Source organism: Haemaphysalis longicornis, unplaced genomic scaffold, assembly GCF_048455015.1.
Source record: "Haemaphysalis longicornis isolate Haplotype H1 unplaced genomic scaffold, Haemaphysalis longicornis Haplotype H1 scaffold_10, whole genome shotgun sequence".
Taxonomy (NCBI): Eukaryota; Metazoa; Arthropoda; class Arachnida; order Ixodida; family Ixodidae; genus Haemaphysalis; species Haemaphysalis longicornis.
Window position 1 is genome coordinate 19,267,721 of NW_027526204.1, and position 24,230 is coordinate 19,291,950.

General features: G+C 49.0%; 1 protein-coding gene across 5 annotated transcripts in view; it reads right to left on the minus strand.

The window, feature by feature from the left end:
• Positions 1-24,230, minus strand: part of LOC144158259 (uncharacterized) — a 55,010-nt gene that overhangs the window by 14,144 nt on the left and 16,636 nt on the right. For all 5 annotated transcript variants that reach the window (XM_077689013.1, XM_077689010.1, XM_077689011.1 and 2 more), the window contains one exon: positions 20,170-20,296. In XM_077689013.1, coding sequence (XP_077545139.1) covers positions 20,170-20,296 — 127 coding nt within the window. The remainder of the gene's footprint in view (positions 1-20,169; positions 20,297-24,230) is intronic.

The following is a 24,230-nucleotide window of genomic DNA, read 5'->3' on the forward strand; positions in this document are numbered from 1 at the left end:
GGGCGTGGTTCTTCAGGCAGACCTTGATGCCAGTTCTTTCCCCGTTTGTTTACTCTGGCGCACAACCCACTTAGATTGTTTGGTGCACTAAACACAGCGGTCACTCCGGCTCGTGCTGCAGCCTTTTTTAGCCGGTGGGAAACACCATGAACGTAGGGGATCAATGTCAGCTTCTTCCGGTCGACCACTTGGCGTTCTTTTGTAGGGTTTTGGCTGCGTATTTCCTTCAGGAGGGTCTCACACACATTGAACAACAAATGTTCAGGGAAACCAGCCCATGTCAACCTCTCAGCTTGCGCGGAAAAGCTGACCCCCATTTGATGAGAGCACGACCTAATGAGGGCGTTCCTGAGTGCCGAGGTGGCAATGCCTCTTTTTACGATTTTTGAGTGGGCAGACGTGAAGGGCAATAAATTCTTCTTCGAGCGGGGACAATATTTCCAGCAGACGTGGTCCGGATGCAGGGTCAATTCTATGTCCAGAAACCTGAGGCGATCATGACAGGGCTCCTCCGTGAGCCCCCCAAGCGTTGAAATTGAACGCTTGGGGGCTTTACGTTGACGACGGGTTTCGGGTTCGGTTCCAGAGAACCATTTCGTTCCGGTTCGAACCGGTTCAAACAGGTTCGAAGAAAAAAAGCAGGCGTTTTTTTGTGTTAATTTTTTTGCGCTCGTTTTTTGTTTCCTTATCAAGTCGGCATAAAAACTAAAGTCAATGAAGGGTTCTTTGTGCAAATATTTTGCCTTCGCCAAACTAACGCGACCCTGCAACACTTCTTTCAACTTTTTTCTAAATCTTGAGTGCTTGCAGGAAGTAGTCAACCAACACATCCTGTACTTAGATTAGGGGGTCGCAAAGTGCCCCATCCAAAAATTACCGCTCTCTCCTCATCAGATAACTTAGAAACTTGCTTAACATATTTTTCTCTTCTTCCCGGTCTTGGCGTTCTTCGACCGCTGAATGGCGTCCTTACAGCGGTTTAGCGGCTATTTGCTGGCTTTCCTTAAGTTGCAGAATAGAACGCATTTGATAACCACTTTAAAAAAAAATTGCGCCCACCTCCCCGCAAGGGGAACCCTGTGTAGATGCGACGCATCGTGGGGTTCACTTGGTGTTTCCGTTGGATTGATTCTGAAATCGCGTGAAACGTGTCGGGAACGCGTATGATTATTATGTTTTATGATTATTATTATGTTTTATTGGCCAATCTTGGTCAATCTCTCTAAGTGGTATGCTTGGGGCTTCGCTGTCGCAACGACCTTTACTCCATCATTGTTGCTGTAAGTGGGAGCTCCTTTTCTTTTATTGCAAGTGTTAATCATTGCCCCATCATGCGTTGTATCAGTAGCTTCTTGACGTAGTTTGAATGAGTCAAGGATATAAGGCATGTTTGTAGCATTTCATTCTGTCTTGGTTTTGTGGCGCAGTGGGAAGAGCACCATGCAACCTCGCGTTCCGCCCACAGGGTCACGGCATCGAAACCGGGCGCCGCTAACTATTATTTTTTTTATACTGTAGGGGGAGGGGTGTGGACGAGAGAGCGGCATCGGAGAGGAAGAGGGGGTGAGCGGCGGAGAGCACAGCTCACGCGGCGAGGAGAATGGGGGAGGGGCGGATGACAACAACGCCGACGCTGCATGGACAAGGCGAGTGAATGAGATGCAGTCGCATCTAAAAAGCCACAAAATTGAAGCAGAAACGGAAGGTGTATACGCAGCGATGAGCAAATCAAGCACAATTGATCTGTGCTGGCAATAGCTGTAGTTTTCACAGTGCTTCCAGATGCGAAGAGCAACAACGTTTCTTGAAAGTGTTGACTCATTTATTTATCTTTTTTTTTCATTGTATTTTTATTTATTCATTATTTATTTATTTATTGGTATATGAGGCATCACGCCTCATCGATGCAACGCAGACGATGAGGCACGCCACAGTGGAGGGCTCCGGATTAATTTTGACCACCTAGGGATCTTTAACGTGCGCCGAAATCTCGTACACACGGACGTTTTCGCTTCCATCAGAAAAGCGGCCGCCGTGGCCGGGAATCTAAGCTCCGTCTGTGTGCTCAGCAGCGCAACACCTTAGCCACTGAGCCACCACATGGAGTTTATCTAAAGTGTTGAAGAGCTCCTTTAACTGTACAAGCTACTGAAAATGTTTTCTATGGAAGTGTGACGAGTATGTGGCGCCCCCCCTCCCCCCCCTCCCCAATCTTCGTTGGCTGCTAACTTCGGTGGCCCGGCCAGGCTCGGTGGAAAACATTACGCACGGCTGGCGAATTTTACACCGACGAGCACAGCCACTCGCGGTCAGTCACCGTCACCACCAGCACGCTGCGGGTCGTCACTCGGATGGAGGGTACTACGACCCTCCCACGTTCACGAGTGCGGGCCAAATCGTGACAGGTTTGTTCAATGATTACAACAATAACTGAAGCGAAATAAAAGGTTCGTTGGGACACTTAAGGCTGCCTATTTGTATGAATGTTCAAAGCATCACTCTTTAATGCCGCAAGTTTACCTTTATTAATTTAATTTCGTTGATTCTCATGTTTTAATTTTATTTTATTCTTGGCTCGTACCGCTGCAGTTTTATACGCCACAATTCTTTTCTTGAGGAAACAAAAAATATGGCAGACTATTACGGGAGTAGCTATTGCGAAATTTGAGAGCAGCGCGAACCGTAGTCTTCTCGGCAACAGCGCATAGCTGCTGTGTCTCACGAAGTGATCGCGTCCTCAACAAATGTACGACGGCAATGCGGTATACTCTGTCGTTATCTCGTAAGGGGTTGCTGCCATGGACCATGTCTCACGCGGTCTGGAAATTCCGCGCTCCCCTTCACACTTTCGTCATACTTTAAGCCTCCGCTTTCCTGCTCGCTTTATCTTCGGTGGCGTCTTCGTTCTCTCGGTTACAACGAGGCCGACGCTGAGAAACTACGCGAAACAACAGGAGCAGGCGCTGTTACTGTACTACTAGTCCCAGTGCTTTTACTACCCTCTCCTCTTTCTATTCCCCTGTTTAGACCACCGGTCTCCCGTTTTCAATAAAAGCTTTACTACTACCTCGGCTGTGCGGCGAAGCCACTACGTGAGCCTTCCACACAAGCCCCACCGTGTCGGTGACTCATGTTTTCAAATTTCGACAAGCTTGGGTCAGACACCTCGCTTTCATCGCGCTTCAAACTCCGGCGGTTGCCAGCGACACGTCGCGATGCGCCCAAGGACACAGAGCAGTGGAGTCCTCCTCTCTCCCCTCTGTCCGACTCAACGTGCGCTGATGCTACGGACTGCTCACGAACTCCGGAAAGAGCGTTGTGTGTGTCGGTGACGTTCGTGGCGTGTGCACATTCTAGAGGGAACGCTGTTTTGACCGCCGCTTTTGGGTATAAATAGAGCCGCCCAAGCGCTGTAGATCCATTCCTGTTTGAGCAGAGAATTCATGCTGTCACTCTGCTCGAGTCCTGTACTGTTACCTCGTCGGGGCATTGTTCTTTGGTTTCGGCTCACCTCTCGCTATGAAGTAAACAGTTACGTTAGCCTACGGCTTCTGGACTTCTTTACGGCTGCAACAGCAGCTAGCCGCTCTTCACACCACGCTACCACACGTACGTCGGAGGCGACGGAGCTCGGCTCGGTGCGCCCCCACGGTCGCAACAGCGCTTAAGGGCTGCGCCCTGACGCATGGCTCTTCATAGCCACCGCTGTGCCGCCCTGTGATCCACTCCCTTCGCCCACCAGTGACGAGCCGCACATCGTCTCCAAATAATGCGTCCTCGCCACAGCCTTCTGGAAGGCAATCATGTACCCTGCTGGGCAGCGCCCGGTGCCTCCGGCGTCTCCCCCCTTGGTGCACCCTATTTGATTGATTTGATTGAAGGGTTTAATGCGCTGACGCAACGCAGGCGATGAGGCGCACCGTAGTGGAGGGCTCTGGATTATTTTGACCACCTGGGGATCTTTAACGTGCGCCCAAATATCACACACACGGGCGTTTTTGCTTTATCGGTGTATCCTAACCAGAATCTTCTGGCAATGGGCAGCCTCCCTGCAGTCTGCCTTTTGCCTCGTCCTACTAAGCAGATGACCCGCCAGTCCACAATCGTTTTTTGGTACCCTTGAGGGTCACCGTGGTGGAGCATTTTGCGCGCCTCTCCTCCCGCCCCCCCCTCTCTGGGCGGCTCGTGACAGGCCGTTCCTCGTCCCCAAATCATGCATCCTCACCATAATGATCTGCCTGGCAGGCAGGCAGGCAGGCAGGCAGGTGGTTTCCAGGCAAGCAAGTGGTCTCTTTGGCGGGCAGGAGAGCCTACGTGCCCGCCATCTTTTTTTGGATTCATCAAATGTTAGGCACGCGCACACACATGCACGCACCCCTATTTTCGCACAATGATGCAAAAAAAATTGCTTTGTAAATAAATTGGTCGGTCTGCTACGCATTTCATCTACCCAAGTTTCAACGGCGCGTTAGCTTTAACATTAGCAATGCTAGAAGTAGAAAACAGTCCGGCGTCGGCGTAAATTTCCGACTGCCAAGCCTGGCAGGTGGCATTTAGAGCAATTTCATTCTTCTCATCTTTTATCTGCTAACAGAGCTGTTAGAAAGAAAGAACGGCTATAAAGGCTCATTGGACAGCGTGTATAGGACAGCATTGGATAGGGAACCACCGGAGAGAGGAACCTGCTAATGGACCTTCAGTGACCGGTGACAGTGATTGGGCTCCAGGAAAGATGATAGCCAAGTGAAGTCACAAGCAGCAGTAATGATCACTTGTAGAGAGAGAGAGAGAGAGAGAGAGAGAGAGAGAGAATGAATTTTAATTAAATCGAGGCAAAGTTTCAGAGAGGCGTCCTAATTTGAGGGGGCCGAATGGACAGCCGTTTCCATCAAGAGCAACGGATCTTCCAGGCCGGAGCTGGCCATGGCTGTCTCCCAAATCTTAATGGAAACGTGGACGTTGGGTGGATCTACAGTACACTTGTCGCAGCCGCCTACTATGTGTATGAGGTTCCCAGGCTCACCACAGAAGCGACGAAATGGAGAAAGCTGTGTTCCGCCAAAGAGCGGAAGTCTGGTGGTGTGTGGGAAGGTGTATGCCCACAGGGTGGGGAGTAATGTTTCCTCGTTAATCGGTAGCGATTTGTGCGGGGAGGAATACGTTCCACGGAAGAGGCTATAGTGCTGAGTAACTTCCTGGGCTGTTAGTGCAGGATGCATGCACTCGGGCACGGCTTCATCAGTGCTGGCTACGCGGATCCAATCTCGAGCCACGAGGTTGGTGATCTTGTTTGCCAAGGATGCCAGTATCAGCTGGTGCCCATACAATTGTGCCTGGTCTCGTTGGTGGTCTCTGATTGATGATTGGAAGTGTTGTAACATGCAATTGACCGTTGAAAAAGTTGGGCTACACCTGCTAAGAGTATGTTATGAGAGTTTTTGCGCCGCTTTGGCTAGGCGCACGTGCTATCGCCGCTTCGTCAGCTTGAAGGGGGCTGTGTTCGAGGGTTGAGATGCTACACCTGTGGGAGGCTGCAGAACGGTAGCACAAACAAAGAGAAGGTATTAAAGAATGCTATCGGGCGTCTCTTGCATCAAACCAGTTGATCGTTCCTCCCTTTTTTTTCTTTCAGTTTAGTTTCTTTCCAACTGTCTCCCTCATATATATACTCGTTTTGAAAACCCTTTGATGAATATAAAATATGCATAAGGCAATTATTCATTAACTGAAGTGCGAGATGTCAATTTTAATATAGAAACAACATAACAGCGCAATACGGGCATAAAGAAAGACCTTTTATAGCATTCAGGTGGTCATCAGATAACTTTGTGGCTACTTTGTGCGTGACAAAATTTCCTGATTGGTCGAGAAGGAGAACGCTGCAAAATCTCCAAATACCAAGAACCCCAAAGATACCATGTTTGCTCCGACCGTCTAATCCACCTTAACTGACCCGCTAATTCCTGTAATCCCAATTAATCAACACACCAGTCCAACTATATTTCACATTAGCTCGTTCACTCACCTAACTAATCCACCCCAGTCTACCCGCTAACCCGCATTATTCGACTTTATTCCATTAAAAATGTAAGGTTGAGCAGATTCAAGATAACATAAAAATGCCTAAAGTATACTTTAAAATTGGAAATTAGGATCCCCCATTTTTTTATATCTCAGGTTCTCTTAGAGCAGTAACCAAAAAACACTACGGCACTGTACACAAGAATAAATGACGTTAATTTTTAGAACTGCGAGTGTTTGTGTCTCTGTGCTGTTTTTATATAACTGCCTATTCAAACTAAAATAAGTGGAAGATATAGATTTATTATTGATGGTGTCCCTGAAGGCCTTCACAAACAGACAGGGATGCATTCGAATTAACAACACATTGAAAACTTTACATGATTTTAAACACCATGCAGATAGAAACCATGAAGAATATTCCATGATATGTTGCCTCGGAATATGCGTTCTAACTTAAAGGAGCCATGAAGAGAAAACACAAGTTTGGTTCATTCAAAAGATTGTCTCGTTAGAATCATACTGACACCACTTTTAACGTAAACTTCGCTCAAATAAGTTGCATAATTAGGAAAAACGGGAATGGTCATGCGACCCACCAGCTCATTTCCCGCAACAGAACCTATGATGTCACATTAGCTAAGCTCTGCGATTGGCGGAGGCTGGCAGAAGCAGACGCAAATTAGGTAGAGCTTACAAACTAGACGAACGAGCGATTTGCGCTTAAATTTAGGGCACATTCTTTACAGAGCAATAAGAATGATGGGACAAACAGTGGAAGTTACGAAAGCACATGTAAACATAGAAGTACTGATGCGTTCTGCTGGTCGTACTGCGCACAGCATGCTTGGTTTAGCTGCACAGCACTACAGGGCTTGGGGTTGTCTCAGACGACACTGGCCGATTGACGCAAGCAACGGTGTCTTACGTGACCCCATTTGTCGAGCGAGCACTGTTTCAGGGAACGAATATTTTCTCCCAGAACAAAAACAAGCCAGGTTTAAATGCGGGCAAAAACAAACCAAACGCTTGCCATGTATGGTGGCGCTATCTAGGTTACGGAACGTAAAGAAACGCGGGAACAAACCAACACCACTGTACAGGGTGGAGACAACCTTTGAACGGTCCCGTGCCGCCGCAATTGGGCCAACGGGCTCAACGCGTTAATCTTTTCGTTTCCCACGAGACCTAGCAACGTGAAACAGACAATAGATTCAAACTTCTTCATTAAACCGCGTTGCGGCGATAATTTTAGCGCGGTTTTGACACAATGACTTGCTTCGGCGGCGAGCGAGCAACCGAAAATGGCGGATGCGTGAATAAAGGTACTCTAGGCGGACGCCTAGAGTACCTTCATTCCTAGAGTACCCTGTACGGCGGATGCGTGAATGAAGGTACTCTAGGCTGCAGAGCGGTCGGTTCCTGTGATGTCACTTGAGACCACGAAAAGGCACGATTGAGCGGGAAAATCAAAATTTTAACGTAAATTGTTTAATTTCTCAGTGAATAAAGCACCGTTTGTATCCGGACAAGCGCTGGGGGCACTATAAAACACGAAATCTTTCGAATGAAACCAACTTGCATTTTCTCTTCATGGTTCCTTTAAGTTATGCTAAATGTAAAAGATAATTGGGAGAGATGGGCAGTACTCAACGCAAACTGGTACGGACAACTTTACATTAAATTGAAGGCAATAATTAGAAGGGAACATGATGGGCCTTGGGAACTGCAGATATTGCAAAATATTTCATGGTGCTGTCTGGTGAGTGGCAAAATATCTTCAGGCAAGGCAGGGTACCGAAATAGAAAACTAGAAATCACATTTTTGAGGCACCAGAACCGGTTCGGAGCGGTTCCTTCAATTCATTCCGGTTCGGGTTCAGTTCCGAAATGGCGGAAAGAATACGGTTCCAGTTTTCGGTTCGGTTCCGGTTCGACACCCTGGACGCAACGCAGGTAATGAGGCATGCTGTAGTGGAGGGCTCCAGATTAATTTTGACCACCTGGGGATCTTTAGCGTGCACCAAAATCTCGTACATACGGGGGTTTTTTTTCGCCCCCATCATAAAAGCGGCCGCTGCAGCCGGGAATTGAACCTCCGTCCTTGTGCTCAGCAGCACCACACCTTAGCCACAGAGCCAGAAATGTATTCCAGTAGTGTGCAGAACCAGACACCTTTTTAAAGTGTTGTGCTATTTGAACGCGTTGTCTACCAATGTGTCACCAGTGGTCCTAACAAGAAGTTGTGTTCCGCCCTGCAAGTTTTTTTTTATCATATTCCACACCCACATTGATTGTGTACGAGTTTATAGAGCATACAAATGGGCTCCAGCTCTTCCATGACTTCGTGTAGCGCAAAAAAACTGACAGAGGACACAGGGAAGCGTTGGGCACAAGCGCTACCATTACCGCTACCAACTAGCCCAAACCCAAACTCTGTCCAGCTCTTGATTTATGCGTTATCAAAAGCACTTGCCCAGGGCACTTAAAAGTTATAAGAATTCATGCAATACATGCAGTATTGCGTGCAATACATGCAATTCATGCCGTAACACCCGAGACACTTGTGCGTGTCTACTCATTTCACCAGAGCCTGCAAAAGTTACATCTGGTAATAGCCTCTCGGTCAGAAAATTTCGGGTCGGAAACAAAAAACCCAGGCAGGATCCAGCAGTTCTCACCCAAGATGCCAAGCGCATGCGTCAGACTAGGCAGGAGCCAGCATTTGCCGCCAGAGAAGCCCACCGCAATCTTTCTTCGCAATCAGGCATACAACATAGACTTCAGTATTCCTTAAAAAAACACACAACAAGCATCGAAACCGCATGATATGACAAGGCACCTTTGAACAATGGGACCCCCCTATGTGTTCCTGGAAAAGACTAGGCTTGCAGCTGCTCACAAAAAGGGGTGCTGACGTCATTCATGGGCTAGCGCATGTGTCAGGCTCTGCCACCAGAGAAGCCAAGTGCAACAGACAAGCCTGCCGAGACGACAAAGAACACTTCGTACCCACCCACATCAGCATGTGTAGTGGTTTACAAAAGCTTTTCTGGACACCAACTTTCACACGGCAGGATGTCAACCATTCTTTTGCAGTGTAATATATGTATCCAGAAATTTTTCAACCAGAAATAGCACCCTGCATGGGATAAGCTTCTATCCAAAAGTATTAAAAATATACAAGGACATGCCTCGACGCTTACCTACAACTATATACCGGTGTTGTGGAAAGATACTAACATTTGAAGTAATGAAAAACAAGCAGGAACTGAAATAACATTAAGGCGGCTAAATAAACAGATAAGCATCTGCAGGTTTTCAGCATATCAGAACCTTAAGCAAAAAAGAAAAACAAAGTGGCGACATTTCCTTCGAATCTCACAAAAATTATGTTTCGATCTGAAAATTTCTTGGAAAGCCATTAGTAGAGTCCCAATCAGGAAACTAAGAATTTTTTGCCTACAAAATAAGGCCAACCCATCCGCTGAATGGGTTTCGGTGCTCCCAAATCGAAGCAGATGCCCACCAGTTTGACGTGATGCATCTGAAAATCACATGTGCTGACTCGTTTCAGACACGCTGGTATTTGCTAAGCCCCCCCGCCACACCTCACCCTCCGCCGCACTTGTCTTCCGCACTCCAGAGTGCAAACAACGCGGTCGCCGGCTGTATGCGCCGGTAAGCCTGGCACATACCAAGCGCGGTAGTCATCCCTGTTACGCTCGGGAAAAACCAAGGCCGCTGCTTCGTGAGAAAATCGGTGATGCACTCGCTCGGCAAACTTCACGTGCAAAGCAGCGGCGTGGGTTTGCGATATAAGCACAAACTTCACAGTGAAGACCGGATTCATGGGTTCGGAAAGGCTGAAGCATTTAAAGGCTAGTGACGTCACTGGTTCCATTTCTTGGTTGTCTCCGCAGATTGTGATTCTTTTGACTGCAATAATGCCCTGGTCATGCAGGCACTCAAGAAGTTTAGTCAGTTTTGTTTTCTAAATTGAATTCTCAAGTTATTACAAATAATCATTGAGTGTTGAGTGTGGAGTGACTTATTTGCAGGGGACAAATTACACTTTGTTCAAGGGGATTTTCTGAATATGCCGGGTTATTTACATCAACAAAGATTTTTTTCATGTTAGTCTGCTTCCCTTGTAGTTTTTGCCTACAACAGTTTCTATGCAATTTTTGGATTAGACTAGCCAATCCAATCATCAAGAAAAGAGGGAAGTTGTTAGGTTGTAGAAAATGCATGGAAAGTAATGGCTCACAGTGGAGTCTTTTAGAGAGCTGATCGCTTTTGGGGAGGAGTTTCAAAAACACAATACGGCATTACAAAGCTCAGCAAAGTGGCAGAACTTTCTGCCTGGTAGACAGACTAGGAGCCCACCAGGAAGACTGACCAAGGCTCAAATGGTCAGCATTTGTGGTTTCTATCCTTCGAGTTCCAATGTTCTCACAGCCTAAGTATGGAGGCTAAGGATCCGCAGTGTCACCACTTACTGTCGCCATGACTGCTAAAGATGTACCGTGTGGAGCGTTTTCCAAACGGAGAGGCCAACTTTGAAAGTTGGCGTTCCCGATCTGTGCCCTTTGTCCACCGTGCCTAGAGAGGCTAACCTTCCACCAGCACGTTCGGAAGTGGACTGAACGTGATATGATTGTGTCTACGTCAGCTCTGTGCATTGATTCAAGGGATTCGGTAATACTCATTTTGTTTATTGGAGACAAACAAAACGCTTCTTGAATGCGAGTAACGTACTCATGGATCAAAGGACATCGGGAGCAGCTGATGATGAAACAAGAAAAAAATGCTTTCTATGGTCGGAATCTAACCTGGGTCCCTCACAATTGTGCCCTTCTGACCCAATTGATGATGGGTGGGGGGAAAGGCGCCCAGCTTTCTTTCGGGGGCTTCGTTTGCTGTTGTCTGAGCTTGGACTTTGATTCGCAGGTGGTTTGCATTTTGTTCGTTGATGCTTTGACTTTGATTGCAGCAGCTTTGATCGCACTTCCTCAATTGTTTCTTGAACGCAAGAAAACTTCACGTTTCGACAATCATTGCCATTAGATAGAGGGGATTTGATTTTTTTCTAACTATGCACGGGCAAGACAGCTGGAACAGAGTTGGGAGAAGATTTTGAGCAGTAAAATCTTGATTTTGGAGCAGAATAACCCCAATTTATAGCAGTTAACATTTATTACGTCATTTTGGAAGCCCAAAACATCAAATTTGTAGCCACTCGGAGGGAAAGTACACTTTTTAATGAGTTTAGAGTGCAAACAACACTGAAACGGCCTTTGGAGACAGGCACATAACAAATTATCAGAAGTTAGATTATTGAGGCTGTATGCATACACAATCTAAGGGGTCGTTGAAAATATCAAATAAAAAAACGCCGCTATGAAGAGGTGTTTTGATAATCCTTTGGATGCTGAAATTATTTTTGTCATCCCAGACTGCGTTGTACGAACCACGGTAGAGCCCTGGCAAAAGTTGCACAAAGTGAGGTGACGCTCGTTGCACCCCACCAGCTGAGCTCCCATCTTAATCTCCGATGTGCATGTTACCCCGACCGCAATATACTATATTTAGCCACCTTGCCTTTAGCATTACTGTTACTTGCATGCAACAGTAACCAGTGCTGCCATCAGGTGCTGCCTGAACATGTCATGGCAATGTAGTGTGGGCCGCAACATGCACTCAACTTTCTGTTCCGGAGGCTAGCTTCTGACAGTCACAATAACTCAGCATTTTATAGCGTCGCAATGACTCCAAAAGTTCAATTCATGAAACGTGATAACAGATGCAGGCACTGCATATCACATTCAAGGACAAACCGCGGCAAAGTCGTGGGTACCACGTTTTTAATAACTCCGCCTTTCCAGCCTCGCAACTTCCTGTTCTCAAGCATTATTACTACGTTAATGTCACTGTTCAGCACCACAACAGATAACCAGACTGAGTAGAAACCCACCTGACTGCGGAACCTAAACAAGGAAAAAGGCTGGTGGAGCGCACTGGGTGCTTGTATTCAAGCAAACAGCAGGCACTTCGCACTGAGGCCATGCTTTTTGTTGCTGTAGTGATGCCCAATCGAGAAGTCAGTTTAGGCAACCCGTGGCCAGTTTAGCCAATCGCACTTTAGAAGCTATTGTTCGCTTCATCTCGCCATCTTTCTTGTGCTGCTGTTTGTGAGCTTGCGAGTGAGTGAGTGAGACTAGAAGGCAGATGACAAGGAATTGGCTTACCTAACGATACCACGATCATATCACTCTGTCTCTGCTAAAAACAGCAACACCTATGGGAAACCATGTTGTGAACTCCACCTTTTTTGCCCTTTCAAATCGAAGTGAGGGTCAAAATCTCTGCTTTTAAGGTTTTTTGGTGCAGTTTGGTGCAATTTTCGCAATTTTCATGCTTTTGGAGCAGACTGGCACAGGACAACGGAAGTGTACCAAAACTTCGCAGCATGCGCAGCTGTCTCGCCCCTGACTACAGCACAAAAAGTTTGCTGAGGCAGAAGAATGAAGAGTTTTTTAAATCCAACAAGCCCTAACCTAGTTTGTATGAAAACATGTCCACCCAGTCATATTGTCACGTAGCCAAGGACGAAGCAGTTGTTTGGAAAAGAAACAAGTTTATTGGAGCGAACTTGTGCTCCCCTAACAACTGAAAAGAATACAGAGGCGGCGAAGCAGTGGTCAACAAAGTGACGTACGTGCGTCGGCGAGCGTCGCAGAATCGAATGCCCCGGCGTCCGCACTGCAGGCTTTTTATCTTTCGGCGCGCGTGGTTCTCGAAACGTCGATTCACATCGAGAACATAGTAGATCCAAGAAGATTATTCTGGGCTGTTCACGTTAGATCGGAAGGCTCTCCCTATCACAACAGATAACACATGAGGAACAGAAAGAAAGAAAGAAAGAATGGAACACGCGCTTCCCTTGGCGCAGAGATAACACAGACCGGCGCAACCGGGCGGTAAAAGCAAAACACAAATAAACAAACCCAATGTATGGTTCGCGGCATTACCCCCCCTCTAAGAGTGCATCGACCCGATGCTAACATAAGCGACAGTCCGAACAAATGAAAATACAAGTTCGTCATCGTCCGTAGAAAGGTTTTAAGCGAACCACGTGGACGACTTCGGGTCGCGTGCGTCGTCGTGATGTGCCGGAGTCACCACTGGGGATCACTTCGTAGGTTAATTGCCCAACACGTCTTAGAATCTGGTAGGGTCCAAAGTACCGTCGCAGGAGCTTTTCACTGAGTCCGCGTCGTCGAATGGGAGTCCAAACCCACACACGATCCCCTGGTTGGTACGCGGCGTCTCGGCGTCGGAGGTTGTAGCGGCCCGCATCCACCAGCTGCTGGTGTGTTATACGAACTCGAGCGAGCTGGCGGGCCTCCTCCGCACGTTGAAGATATCCGTGGACGTCGGCGTTGAGGTCGTCGTCATCTACGTGCGGAAGCATGGCGTCGAGCATCGTAGTCGGCCTTCTACCGTAGACAAGCTCGAACGGCGTCAGCTGCGTCGTCTCCTGGATAGCCGTGTTGTACGCAAACGTGACATACGGGAGCACTTCGTCCCAAGTCTTATGTTCAACGTCAACGTACATTGACAGCATATCTGCGATTGTCTTGTTCAGACGTTCTGTTAGTCCGTTCGTTTGGGGGTGGTACGCCGTCGTTCTTCGGTGATCCGTGTTGCTGTAGCGTAATACAGTAGAATCTCGATGATACGATTCTGGGTGATACGAATTTCGGGATGATACGAATTTCTGAAAAGTCCCGGCAAAATTGCATTGTTTGCAATGGGAAAAATTTCGGCTGTTACGAACGGACCTGCGCGGCCCGGCGGATGATACGAACGAGCCGGCGAGGCGCCCGAGTGCCGAACAAGCAAGTGACGGCTCTCTCTCCCCATTTGTCACTCTTCTTTCTCCAGAAACGGCCGGGCTGTTGTTTTCTGCTCGCGAAAACGCGTCCCGCACGCCCCATGCGCGCCGCGAAACCTCGCACGCTGCGCGCGCCGCGGCCGGCGGCGGCAACATGGCGGCGACTTCGGCCGCGAAGTGGCACGGCCGCTTGAGCGACTGCTTCTGGCCGCTCTTTAAAATGCCGCTCAAGGCAGACACGAAGTTTCTTGTGCAGTAAAGGAGCTGATAACGTTGGCGAAAACGGTACTATAGAACACCATCCGCGCCGCTAGTGAAAGCGCCCATAAAATATCTGCCGGAGTGCTAAGCCTAAACATCTCGGGCGGAGCCAGCGGGCTGTCTCGATCGTTTCGCAAGTCGTCAGCGTCTTTTTCTGACCGAGGTAGGAGACACCGCGGGCGCGAAATTGTCAATGCGGCCGTGAAAATACAGCGCGCGCAAAGCCGAGGCGTGCGAATCGCGTGCAAAAACGCACCATGCGGTTCACGCTTGACGGTTGCGGCGTGTAGCGAGCTTGGACACCGGGAGTGAGGAGACAAGCGCGAAGCTAGGCGAAGCGTTAGGCGCTCCAGAAAGGACTGCTTTGTGACGTGGGGGTTTAAAAAAAGCAGAAAAAATCACGGATTTGTTCACGCGAAAGTAAGAAAAGAAATAAACGAAAACTTTTTTCAGCGCTCAATTTTTTGGTCTGTGTTGGTTCATACGAATTTCGGATGATACGAATATTTTTCGCGGTCCCGCGAGATTCGTATCATCGAGATTCTACTGTACTCCTTGCATCAGCTCCGCAGTAAATGCCGTTCCGCGGTCTGTGATTAGGACTTCCGGTGCTCCATGTCGTAGCACAACTTGACTTATAAAGAACTTCGCCACTTCTTGTGCAGTCCCCCTCGGAAGAGCGGCGGTCTCTGCGTAGCGCGTCATGTAGTCTGTCGCTACGACAATCCACTTGTTCTGTGCTCGTGACGTAGGGAACGGGCCTAAAAGGTCCATTCCAATCTGTTGAAATGGTCTCGATGGGACGGCGATCGGTTGCAGAAGTCCGGAGGGTCTTGTCGGCGGAGTTTTTCGTCGCTGGCAGTCACGGCAGCTCCGGACGTAGTGGGTGACGTCAGAGGTAAGGCCGGGCCAGTAGTACCTTGCCTTGATTTTTCCAATAGTGCGGGCTGTGCCCAGATGTCCGGAAGACGGGTCGTCGTGGCACGCTACCAAAATTTCGTCACGAAGGTCTGCGGGGATGACGAGAAGGTAATTCGCTCTTGTTCCGGGGCTGAAATTCTTCTTCACAAGGACGGAGTTTCTCAGGCTGAATGCTGGTAGGCTGCGTTTGAAGGTCCTAGGAACGGCAACGTTGCATCCCTCGAGGTACTTGATTATGACGCGTAAGTCGGGGTCGGCACGCTGCTGGGCGGCTAGGTCGCTCTCCGTCACGATCCCGAAGAACGCGCTGTCTTCATCAGAGTCTTGTGGTGGTGAGTCGACGGGGGCGCGGGACAGGCAGTCGGCGTCGGAGTGTTTCCTGCCGGATTTATAAACGACTGTAACGTCGAACTCCTGCAGGCGCAAGCTCCACCGCCCAAGACGGCCAGAGGGGTCCTTCAAATTGGCGAGCCAACACAGCGCATGGTGGTCTGTTACAACCTTGAATGGCCTTCCATACACGTATGGGCGAAATTTTGAAATCGCCCATATAATAGCCAGGCACTCTTTCTCAGAGGCAGAATAGTTTTTCTCCTCCTTCGACAGACCACGGCTGGCATAGGCGATTACCCTTTCGCAGCCGCTTTGCTTTTGGACAAGGACGGCACCCAAGCCTATATCACTGGCGTCCGTGTGCATTTCCGTTTCGGCATTTTCGTCGAAATGAGCGAGCACGGGCGGCCTTTGCAGGCGTTTTTGCAGCTCGCAGAATGCTTTTTCTTGGTCGTTTTCCCAGCTGAAAGGGGTGCTATCTTTCGTCAAGCGCGTGACTGGCTCCGCAATGCGTTCGAAGTTTGCGACGAAGCGCCGGTAGTATGCGCACAGCCCGAGAAATCTTCGCACGCCCTTCTTGTCTTTCGGCCTTGGGAAGTTCGCAATGGCTGAAGTTTTTGCCGGGTCAGGTAGGACTCCCGCGGGGTTGACGACGTGGCCCAATAACCTGAGTTCCCCGTATGCGAAACGGCACTTTTCAGGCTTCAGCGTCAACCCCGACGTACGAATGGCCTCGAGTACAGACTCCAACCTTGCAAGGTGTTCGTCGAAAGTCCGGGCGAATACCACTACGTCGTCGAGGTATACGACGCAGGTGTGCCACTTAAGGCCAGCTAGCACAGTGTCCATGACTCTTTGAAACGTCGCTGGTGCTGTGCACAGCCCAAACGGCATCACCTTGAACTCGTATAGGCCGTCTGGGGTTATAAATGCAGTCTTCTCTCGGTCCCTCTCGTCCACTTCAATTTGCCAGTAGCCGGTCTTCAGGTCCATCGATGAGAAGTACTTCGCGTGGCAGAGGTGGTCGAGGGCGTCGTCGATTCGGGGGAGGGGGTACACGTCCTTTTTCGTGATTTTGTTCAGTCGCCGGTAGTCAACGCAAAACCTTAATGTGCCGTCTTTTTTCTTTACGAGTACGACGGGTGCAGCCCAGGGGCTTTTCGAGGGCTGTATAATGTCGTCGCTGAGCATGTCGTCGACTTGAGTCCGGATGGCTTCCCGTTCGTGTGAAGAGACGCGGTACGGTGACTGTCGGGTAGGTCGGGCTCCATCTTCGATTATTATTCGGTGCTTCGCTAGAGGGGTCTGACGTAGTTTTGCGCTCGACGAAAAACATTCGCTATAGCGACGCAGCAAAGCCAATAATTTGTTCCGTTGTTCTTGCTGTAGCGCCGGATTTACGTCGAAGGGCTGCGGAAGCTTGAAGGTGTCATCGGGTGTGCGTTCAAAGTCGGCGACCGCGATCACGTCACTTGCTTCTTGCGTATTTTCGAGGAACGCAATTGCAGTTCCCTTGTTTAAATGCTGGTACTCTTCGGTGAAATTAGTGACCAAAACGTGAGATTGGCGTTGCTTAAAGTGCGCAATCCCTCTTGCGACGGAGACACCGCGGTCGAGAAGCAACCTTCGATCACTCTCTACGATAGCATCGATGTCAGAAGCAGCATCCTCACAGTAGACGGCGATCATCAAGCTTGCGCGGGGTGGCAGGGTGATGTGATCGTCGGCGATCCTGACAGCAGCACGGTGACCGGGGTTCGGCTGCGGCGTCGTGGAGTAATTGGAGGAAAAAGTTATCGACTTGGTCTGCGGATCAATTTTTGCGCCGTTGTCCGTCAAAAAGTCCATTCCGAGAATTACGTCGCGGGAGCAGTTAGGCAAAATAACGAACTCAGCAGGGTACGTGGTGCCGCCTATGGTGACGCGTGATGTGCACGTTCCACTTGGCGTTACGAGATGGCCTCCTGCTGTGCGTATATGCGGACCGTCCCATGTTGTCGTAACTTTCTTCAGCTTCGACGCGAATGAGCCGCTCATTACCGAGTAGTCGGCTCCCGTGTCGATGAGGGCGACTACGTCAAATCCGTCGATGGACAGCTGGACGTCGGACGCCGCTTTCCTGGAGTTTCTGGTGCGTCGGGGCGTTGTATCTCGGCTTGTGCGTGTTGACGGGCGGGCACCATGCGTCGTCATTCTCGTCATCTTCTCAGCGGCAGGCTCTGTCGTTTTGGGTAAGCGTCGCGTCGTGTCGTTGTCGGGTTAGGGAGTCACGTCCGGGTTAGATCGAGTCGTTGGGCTGCAGGTACGGTGTTCGGTGCGGCCATGCGTCGTTGGAGGGTTTTCGTTTTTTCGCCGTTCTGCAACTTAACCTCCAGAAGTTGCTGCTTTTAGTTTCCCCCGCGTGGGCTGGGGGACCTTCCACGGGCGAAGTCAGCATTGCTACGACGGTTCGGCGATTGGTACGGGTAGGGCGATGGCGAGCGGTTGAAACGGGATGGGCCACGGCTGGTTTCAGATAGATACTCGTCGATCTCACGTGGTCGTTGCCAGGGAGAGGGCGAGGTGCGTCAACGGAGAAACCACGCAGTCCGAGTCTCTTGTATGGGCAGCGACGGTAGATGTGGTCGGCCTCTCCGCAGTGGCAGCACAGAGGACGATTATCGGGAGTTCGCCATACGTCCGTCTTCCTCGACGTCTGGTTTTGGGCTACCGGGGGTCGGGCGGGTGACAGTGGGCGGCGGTACGGCGGGGCCTCTTGACGGCGTGTTGGGGCAGGGCGGGGTCGACGAACAGCCGCAGAGTAGGTCATAGCTTGTGGCTCTCGGGGTACCTCGGATGGCGTAGAAGTTCCCAACGCTTGTTGCACTTCTTCTCTAATCACGTCGGCGAGGGAAGCGACTTGGGGCTGCGGCGGCGTTGGGAGAAGTTTCTGCAGCTCCTCTCTCACTATTGCGCGGATAGTCTCGCGTAGGCTGTCGGCCGGGATCCGCGTGCTGCCAAAGTCGTTTGCATTGGCCGCGCCAACAAAGTTGCGGTCATACTGCTTAGCACGCACTTCGAGGGCTTTCTCAATGGTGCTGGCTTCGGTCACGAATTCGGCGACAGTTTTGGGCGGATTTCGGACAAGTCCAGCAAACAGTTCCTCCTTCACTCCGCGCATTAAGAAGCGCAACTTCTTTTCTTCCGTCATTTCGGGGTCCGCGCGGCGAAATAGCTGCTTCATCTCCTCAACGAAGATCACGACACCTTCGTTGGGGTGTTGCGTGCGCGTTTCCAACAAAAGGGCGGCTCTTTCTTTCCGCACGACGGTAGTGAAGGTCTTAGTGAACTCGCTTTTGAACTGAGCCCAGTTTGTCAAGGAGCTCTCGTGGTTCTCGAACCAAGTGCGAGCCGAATCTTCTAAGTAAATGAAAACGTGCCGGAACGTTTCTGCGTCGTCCCACCTGTTGAATTTCCGGACGCGCTCCAGTTTCTCCAACCATTCTTCTGGGTCTTCTGCGGGGGCTCCTCGGAATGATGGCGGTTCCCGTGGCTGCTGCAGAACGACAGGAGGATTGGCTTGGTTGAGCATGGTGCTGGTTGCGACGTTTTTCTTCTTCGTCTTCTCCGGTAGTAGACCGAACTCGGGTGGTAAATCTTGCACGCGGAGGCTGGCTCTTGTTGGGCTGGCTTGGCGGCTTCCAGAGGTTGTAGTGGGCATGAAGGGTGCGTACCCAGCACCTCCACCAGATGTCACGTAGCCAAGAACGAAGCAGTTGTTTGGAAAAGAAACAAGTTTATTGGAGCGAACTTGTGCTCCCCTAACAACTGAAAAGAATACAGAGGCGGCGAAGCAGTGGTCAACAAAGTGACGTACGTGCGTCGGCGAGCGTCGCAGAATCGAATGCCCCGGCGTCCGCACTGCAGGCTTTTTATCTTTCGGCGCGCGTGGTTCTCGAAACGTCGATTCACATCGAGAACATAGTAGATCCAAGAAGATTATTCTGGGCTGTTCACGTTAGATCGGAAGGCTCTCCCTATCACAACAGATAACACATGAGGAACAGAAAGAAAGAAAGAAAGAATGGAACACGCGCTTCCCTTGGCGCAGAGATAACACAGACCGGCGCGGCCGGGCGGTAAAAGCAAAACACAAATAAACAAACCCAATGTATGGTTCGCGGCAATATTTATTGATATGTGGCATCTGAACGGAAGGTAGACGGTGAACCAACAAAAATGTCGCACACAGGCTTCCCAACTAGCAAGCACTGGATTACATGCTTCCTGTGCCTTGCCAGGTTTGTTTCACACTGGGATACACTGACTAGGATGTCCCAAATGTGCGACGTCCTAGTCAGTGCCGTTCGTGCAATGTTATTCACTAGCAAAATAAAGTATTTCCCATAGTGCACTTAAACTCAAGTAATTTCATTCAGTACTTCATCGTGTCTTGATTTTAATAATTTGTGGCAGAAGCCTTTCTCCAATTTAGGGGTATAGAAATTTCGGCAGCCACTGTGTGCACATCCTTATGTGCACACAACATGCAGGTTTGGGTATTGCATTTACCGGCTGTCCCTTTGGCGACCAGCACTGCTCATACCATTTCCACTGTTATTTGTGCAGCAGCTTCGAGCACTAGAGTTCCTTCACCTGACCTTTTGCATTCAGCAAAATGAATCGCACTCGTAAACCTGGGCTCCCCACATTGTTAATGTTCTACAAGCAACAATATTAGCATCAGAACTCACCCTGTGTAGCTAGAATGTAGGTTGCAGGAGCACATGTGAGGACCAGCCTTCGCCACAATGTCTGCATTATCTTGTGAAGCAGGGAATCTCTCCAAGGCCCCAGCTTGGTTGTTGCCTTCCTCCAGAACTGGAAAGAATCGGTGACGGATCTCAAAGACAATGAGCGTTGTAGAAATTCTCAGGCAGGCTCTTTACTAAAGCACTGCACAAATGTTTGCCTTTAGGTCAGACTTGGCAACATCAGGGGTATTATCAAACCCCTCAAAGGTAGTTTACTGTAGCCTTAAACCCCTTTTCAGTGCTGAACTGGCAAAAGCATATTGGCAATAAAAGTTTGACTTGTCTAGAAGAAGTTTTGAAAGTGGTACATATCGACCCAAACAGATATGGTGACCTGCACCTTTAAGCCTGCTCCATTACAGAAATGCAATTGAGGTTATTTTTTAGATACAGTAGAACCCCACTGGTACGTCCCCCGGACTTGCGACGACCCGCTTCTTACGACGGATCACCGTGGTCCCGGCAAACCCCCCATAGAAACAATGCATTAAAAACCTCAATGATATGATGCTCGGGTGTACGCGGTCCACTTCCTACGATGGTTCCTGGAGCAGATAAATCAGCGTTTTCCCCATATTTTACAGCGCTTCGCCACCTCGTCGCGACCTTTATTCTTAACCCCCATTTGATGCTGCTTGATGTGCAAAGGTCCGCACGAAGGCACAAGCAGATGCAAGCTAAACAGATGCAAGCAAGCAGGCGGGTACTCGTGAGCGAGAGTTGCCCTTCGACGGCCCTACGTGGCAGCAGTACACCAACGCGCCAACCATGAGAAGCCATAGGGACCGGGCAGCTGGACGGGTGGCGCCACCACTCGGCACTCCCCTCGTCAGTGGAATGAACCAGTGCATTGGACTACACAGACTCCCGTTGTTTTTATCGTGTTTGCTTCGGTGCTTTGAATGTTTTGGTGGTGGTGTGAGTGGACATGTGAGATGAAACGAAGTCTAGACAGGTGTGTTGGGTTTTTAGATGCAGTAACGGCTAGTAAACTTGTCGGACGCTTCTAAACTTGGGTGTCGGCTACAATGGCATGAGCGCTTTTTGCAGCGATCTACGTTTGGCTCCACCCGTTCTGAGCACGAATAAAACTACTATTATTAGTATATTCATTTCTTCTTGAATGAACTAACGCCTACATAAACTTGTGTTACACTTCTAAGTTTGGAAACAGGCTAGACTGAAATGAGCGCTTTTTGCAGAGCTCTGCGCATGGCTCCGCGCGATCTGAGTAGGAATAAAACTATTAGGAATATTAGTCTTCATTTGTACCACTTTAAATTATCTTCACAGGTTTCAATGATTATGGTTTCCACGCCAGCCTTAGCGCTGGGATACCTCGATACGTGTGCTTTGAAGACCAAGGCACTTTCGTACGAGATGGATTACCGTGTAGCCGTAGAAATGTCGCGATAGTGTACACTTTTTTTTTCTGTAACTGCGAGCTTCGTGGCTTCGGTTTTGGTGAGCGACACTGTGACAGCATGGGAGCCTGAAAGCCGAAGTGGAACTCCCATGTTTGTGGGTGGTCATTTCATCAAGAGCCAAAGTTATTCACCCACCCAACAGCCCAACCTATAAACCATCCCTCCTCCCCTTCCTGTTTTACCACTTCCGTGGAATAAATGCTGGCACCGATAGTTAAAAAAAATGTGACAGCGTTAACGTCAGCCGGTATTCTTTAATGCTAAAGTATTCTTTACAGAGTACCTAAAAAAATCGTGTAATGCCTTGTGAAGACACCAAAAAAGCGCAATTAGTTGCCTCAAATATGGGTGCATCAGCCCGATGAGTCCCCCAGCACAGACACATTTCAGACACGCTGGAAAAAGTTTAGATTTGGAGAGGGGTGCATAGAAGTTCAAAATTAAACAGCAAAATCATCTAGCCCTCCGTCTAATGATTACGATGGTTGAACGCAAAGCTTTCTTCGTGCAAAATCGAATGGGAAATGGTCAAAGCCAGAGACGCTGCGATCAAAAGACCAAACTGCGTGCTGGTCAAATTCAAAGCTCAACTAGTCAAAGTTTAAATCCAGAAAGCAACGAAGTAAACCCGCACGAGGAAGCTTTGCTACAAGCCATCATCGTCGTTAGGCGGAGGAGTGCATGATTTTTCAAGCGTAGGTGGCAGCTTGTAAACCGCATTCAGTTGTGAAACTGAGTACAAGTTTCGGGCACCCTCCAGTATCGCGTCCTTCAACCACGCAAGAATTAGTTTTTCAAAAACCAATTACCAACTAGCCAGCAACCATTGCAATTCTTGTAAAGCAATGCTTCACCACGACAAGTAATAACGTTCTACTATCATGCGATATGTATTCTGTAAACGATTCCCGACGCCTGTAGTAAGAGCATTTCTGTGAAATTAAACACGTTTCAGCCATAGTTAATGAAGTTACGGAAGCGTCGTCCATCACAACTTCTGTTTTGAGGTAAATCTTAGAAGGCACCCCCCAACTTTTATCTTTCGCATGTGCACGACGCCGTTTCGTCATCAACTGCCAAAGGTCAGCGCCGCAATATTCCTGGATCGGTTGCACACACCGGCTTTGTGGGATCATTTAGCTACAATATTCTCCTCGATACGCGAAACTGCATGCAGGCATGAAAAAATTGCATGAAGGAATGGACTTTCACTTCCAGCTTGACTTCCAGCTTGGCGCATTGAGCGTCGTCTGCTATCTGTAAATACTAAGTATGGGTGTACATCACACACGTGGCATGCCTCGTAAAGGTCACATTCACGCTCAATATTTACCGATCTGAAAAAAGTCCTTGCGGTTATGTACGCTTTGCAAGCCGCACCGCAGAAAAATGACAGAAAGCCATGCACAATAACGCTGCGCTGACCGCCACCGGCATTCCACTGACGAGCGGTTTGCCACAGGCGGTGCTGTTCGCTGAAGCGACGGTGGCGCCATACAATGGCCGCCCAGTCCCTATAGTTCAGGGTTCAGGTGGCTGGCAGACCGTGAATTTGAAGCTCCCATCAAGCCACCGACGAATGCGAAAACACTACTACAGTTTAACCTCAATATAAAGAACCTCGATTTAACCACTTTTTTCAAGTTTTCCATCAAAATTTTGCTAAATGCATGTATTTTTATCTCAATTTTACGAAGTAATTTTGTGCGGCACTTCCGATTTAACGAAGTCATGGCAAGAAAGGAAGACCGAAATTCCGGTCGAGGCGTGTTTTATTTTGCCTCTCAGAGCCTACATTGAAAGCATTCAGTACTTGCATTAACTTTTAAAGGGCTAAAATGAAAGAAAAGCGGTGAAATCTGCGGTTGACAATTAAAAGCGATGAAAGAAACTGCTCAAACTGCTAGCAGTCAGGGACGGTTTAATAGTGCGGCCACCATTTTGACGTCTCCATGAATGCCTCCCAGACATAAATTTGAAGTGGTTTTCAAAGTGGTCCAACTTCATTCAAAGTGGTCCCACTTGCCTCCAAGTGGGATCTGAGGTGGTCCCACTTGTCACCAAGTAGGTTGACTACTTCGGGTCCCACTTGTCACCAAGTGGGATCTGAAGTGGTGCCACTTTGAGACAGGTGGTCCCCCAACAGGTACCACTTCGTTCAAAGTGGGAGCTGAACTGGTCCCACTTGCTGCAAGTGGTCCGCGAACAGATACCACTTGCTTCAAAGTGGTGCCTGAACAGGTCCCACTTGAGGTGAAATAGTGACTAAGTACAGCACTTCTACAACACTGATTTTGGGTCATAGCCCCCTCTTTCCCCCCAGTAGTAGACAATGTGAATGTTGATCGAATTTGTAGTACTGGACGACTGAACTTGATATTTAAAAACAATTTCAGATTGTTTTCTTCCATACTATGGAAACAACTTTTGAAAATCTTCACAGAAAAAAATCCGTCTTTAGCGTGATTTTTTTAAAATCTCATGTTATACAATCCACTCAAAGGCACCTGACTTGCTATCTAGCATGGCAGAAATAAAATTTTCCAGACGGCCATTGCTGCCGTAGTGCAGGTG